The sequence below is a fragment of the Nuphar pumila genome, chromosome 5 (assembly GCF_984573655.1).
Source record: "Nuphar pumila chromosome 5, dmNupPumi1.hap1.1, whole genome shotgun sequence".
NCBI lineage: Eukaryota > Viridiplantae > Streptophyta > Magnoliopsida > Nymphaeales > Nymphaeaceae > Nuphar > Nuphar pumila.
In genome coordinates this window covers 123,464,673-123,468,618 of record NC_143253.1, presented here as the reverse complement: position 1 = coordinate 123,468,618, position 3,946 = coordinate 123,464,673, and the positions used below count along the sequence as shown (strand labels likewise).

The following is a 3,946-nucleotide window of genomic DNA, read 5'->3' as shown; positions in this document are numbered from 1 at the left end:
AACGAGGTTACGAGTTCCTCCTTCTGCCATATTTTGAAGAAATTAAATGACGTAGTTTGCATTATTTGTGATACAAAGTTTCTAATTGTTAATCCCTGCTGCCATTCTGACTTTAATTTTTTTAAACATATATATAGACCCGGTTCCCCGCTTGAAAATGTACAAGTTAAACAGTGACATGGTACAGATTTTTTTAAGCGTAGATCATGACACGTCTGTGGTGACGAAAGACGTTTTCACCTCCTCGTCTCTCTATATAAGGGAAAGCCTAATGGCGTAGGATTGCAGGGAGATAAGTCGAGCTTGTGGGAAGAGAAAGAAAGAGAAGAAAAAGACAGTCGAGAGAGAGAGAGAAAATGTCTTGCTGCGGAGGAAACTGTGGATGTGGCTCCGGCTGCAGCTGCGGATCAAGCTGTGGAGGGTAAATTAATTAACTCCCTCTTTCTCTTTTGGTTGATCCTGTCTACTCTTGCCTTTGGCTTTGCCTGAAGTGGTGCTTGTTCCTTCTGCCTGTAACTTGAGTCCATAGCAAACGAATTTGGGCCACCAAACAAACGAAACCGAGCCTGTCTCAACGTTTGGCTTTCTTTGTTGTTGGTACAACTTTGGGTCCATACCATATTGGACATAGAACTTTATCGCAATCTTGCAGTGTTTTGAATTTTGATTGTTCAATATATATAATTCTACACATGACTAAAAATGAGGAATAGGGCCAATATGCTGCATTTGAAGGCCAGGATGGGCTTGTACCATCTATGCTATCACGGAGTTCCAAGTCAAACTCAACATAGCACAAATCAGCCACTTTCCTATCCGATTTTCTCTGCTCTATAAATCATTCTTATTGTAAGAAAATTTTGTCTCTTGGTAAAATAATGGTAGATCGGTTTCCAGTTTTCAGCATTTCATGCAAAAGATTTGCTGTCTAATCTGATCTCCTCTTTAAAGTATATGTACGAATGTAATAAATAAAAATGAAAATCAGGTTACGATCAGGTCATATCACTTAATTTGTACTTGATTGTACGGTACTCTGTAGTTATAACACTTTTTCTCAGTATTTATTGGCAAGGAAAAATCTTGCAATAAATTGATTTTTGTTTTTTGGCAAACGTAGATAGAATCAATGCCCTTTTACAGTTAACAAAAATATTAGAAAGAAAATAAAAAGTATGAAATTTGAAAATTTAAAATATAAATAACAAGAAAACATCTTAGTACATTGGAAATGTGGGAATAATATTACGATATTTTCGAAGTATATATCGAGGATATGTGTGACTATGGTATTATCATTACTGTAAAACATGCGGACACAGATATATAATTACGACCAATATTTTATGATTTTGTTCAAGTTTTCATAGAATTTATGATTGGTTTTGTTGGAGATTTAAGTAACTTGATCATACAATATTTTCTGGTTACAGATGCAACATGTTTCCTGATCTCGCTTTCTCAGGAGAAAAGTCAGTTGATATCATGATTGCTGGAGTTGCTCCTCGAGTTGGGTATGTTTTCCTCTCTTCTGTTCTTTCAATAATTTAAGGAATACTGAATGATCATGTCTCTTGCTACCTTTCTTCTTCTTCCTATCTCATATATCATGGATATGCCAATTTTTTGATGTGATATAATTGGAAGTGCAGGCACTTGGAAGGTGTTGAGATGAATGGAGGGTACGAGACTGAAGGTTGCAAGTGTGGCGGCAACTGCAGCTGTGACACTTGCACCTGCTAATGATGCCACCATGCAATCCAAAGGGTGATATGTGTGTTGTTTGTGAATAAAAATGGCACAGTCTTGTGTCTGTTGTTTGTGAATAAAAATGGCAAGGGTGTTCTATGTATAATGCTCCATTGCTATGGCCTGGCGTGCGTTCTTATGCCTTTTCTGAAGCTTAATGTGTTTTGGATGGTCTTTATGTGTATATAAATGTGCTCCCTCTGTCCTCCATAGAGGTGGCACAAATGTTTGAATGAAGTAATAAGTTTGTTCTGCTTTTGTTTACGTCTTCTATCTTGAGGATAGAATAGATATATCAGTACATAGTGAGCAAATTACCAACTTGACATTTTGGTTATTATTGGTAACACGTCTTTATGCTTAAATGAAAGTACAATTATAATACAGAAATTTTCAAAAACATACCTAAAGTTTGGGCATTAATAAAAAGGGCACCTAAATTTTAATTTTTTTAAAAATGCACCTAACCATTTACACGGTTAATAAAAAACAACTTCCGTCTATTTAACTTGGGTTATTACTAATCTAAAATAAGTTAAAAGGGTAAATTTACTAATGGACCTTTCAAAGCTTCCTTCTCACTTTGTTTTCCTGTAACTAGGCTTTTCAAATTACATACATTCCCACCCACGTCCAAGGATCTTACCAGGTTGTGTAGCTTCCGTCCATCCTCAAGGTCTCTCCAACATAACCTGAAAGTCTGCAACATCTCTCTCTCTGTCTCAAAACAACATACAAAGAATAACTCTTCCCATCTAGCCAAAGAGAAAGAGAAGTCTTAAACAGAAACAAGGCTCACCTTTGCTACATTGGTTGTTCTTGGTTGGTCCTATGCAGAAAGTGATTAGAATCTAAACCTTTACTTCTGTGTGAGGCTGATCCTTCCCATGTTGAGGCTAAAATTGTAATCCTGCTTCACATTTAACAGCAAACTGACGGAAGTGAACTCCTCGGCCTTTTTAATTAACCAGGACAATTCTTAGGTGCGTTTTTGAAAAAACTAGTTTCGAAAATTTCCGATTATAATAAAATAAACGTAATTCAAACCCTGTTGAGGCAAACATAGACTCAGATAACATGGAGTAGAGTCAATTTTTTCGGTTGCAAATCACACTACAACAAAGTGGACTTTTATTAATGACGGCCATAGCCGTCACTAATGCTCGTTTTCTTCAAAAACACATTTTCAGTATCAGAGATGGCATTAACTGTCAAAAATGATAATTTACTTTAAAAAAATAACATATAATAACTAAATTAGTTATTTGTTGATATATATGTCAATAAATAAACTCCACAAGTAGGATTCGAACCTACGACCAGCCAATTAACAGTTGACCGTGCTCTACCGGTGAGCGATTGAGGAACTTCGTATGTATTTATTTATTTCCATATTGAAAAACTCTACAAGAAAAAAAAAATTCTCTGTTCCTTATAGTAAGTGTCACCATTCCTGTGACAAGGTTTTACCTGGCTTTTTGGTCAAGAGCACACACGGGTACATTCAGTTGATTAGCAAGAGATGATATTTCAGAAGGTTGGCTAGTCAATTTTTATTCTCAAAACCTTTGCTAGGAAGCCGAACACAGTGCATCATGTTCATATAGAGCTTAAAGAAACAAAATCTTACCTGAATGTCAACAGGAAATATAGAAACCGTATCAGCTAAAGCTGCATCATGTAGAGAAATTAAGATAACAAAAAATATGTGGAAGCAATATAGGATCTAACAAAGACACAATCAAATCACAACACAAGGGTTTACGTGGTTCGGTCAACACAACCTACATCCACGGAGCACGAAGAGAATAATCCACTATAATGAAAGTAAAAAGTACAATGTAGAGAGTACAACGTTCAATAGCTTGCCCAAAGATAAAAATAATAACAACAAAGAAATCACAGGAAGAAATAAATACAAGATTACCTCTCGGGTGCACAACCCGAGTCAAAGCCTACACCACAACCAACACCTCTCTCTGAGGATCAATGCGTGGTGACAAACCTTCTTTCTTCATTTTCTTCTTTCTACTCTCTCTCTCTTACTTCTTCTCTCTCTGCACACTGCACACAACCACTCTACCCTTCTCCTTCCAGCACACAGCCTCTGCACCCCTATTTATAGATGGCATATAGTCTTCTAGATATAAACCTTCTAGAAGTGAGCCTTCTAGACTCATTCTAGAAACCGAAGAGG

General features: G+C 36.5%; 1 protein-coding gene across 1 annotated transcript; it reads left to right on the top strand.

Annotated features, from left to right (window-relative positions):
• The first annotated feature begins 287 nt into the window (after positions 1-287).
• On the top strand, positions 288-2,005 carry LOC149838501 (metallothionein-like protein 2). Its single transcript, XM_090006627.1, has 3 exons — positions 288-421; positions 1,434-1,514; positions 1,653-2,005. Exons 1-3 carry the CDS (start codon positions 357-359, stop codon positions 1,741-1,743), a joined length of 237 nt encoding a protein of 78 aa, XP_089862753.1. The 5' UTR covers positions 288-356; the 3' UTR covers positions 1,744-2,005.
• Positions 2,006-3,946: the final 1,941 nt, after the last annotated feature.

Excerpts from the sequence above, each read along its gene's own strand:
- LOC149838501 (XM_090006627.1), top strand. The coding sequence starts at position 357 with ATGTCTTGCTGCGGAGGAAACTGTGGATGTGGCTCCGGCTGCAGCTGC. Across the intron at positions 422-1,433 it reads TGCGGATCAAGCTGTGGAGG|ATGCAACATGTTTCCTGATC; the intron begins GTAAATTAATTA and ends TTCTGGTTACAG. Across the intron at positions 1,515-1,652 it reads GGAGTTGCTCCTCGAGTTGG|GCACTTGGAAGGTGTTGAGA; the intron begins GTATGTTTTCCT and ends TTGGAAGTGCAG.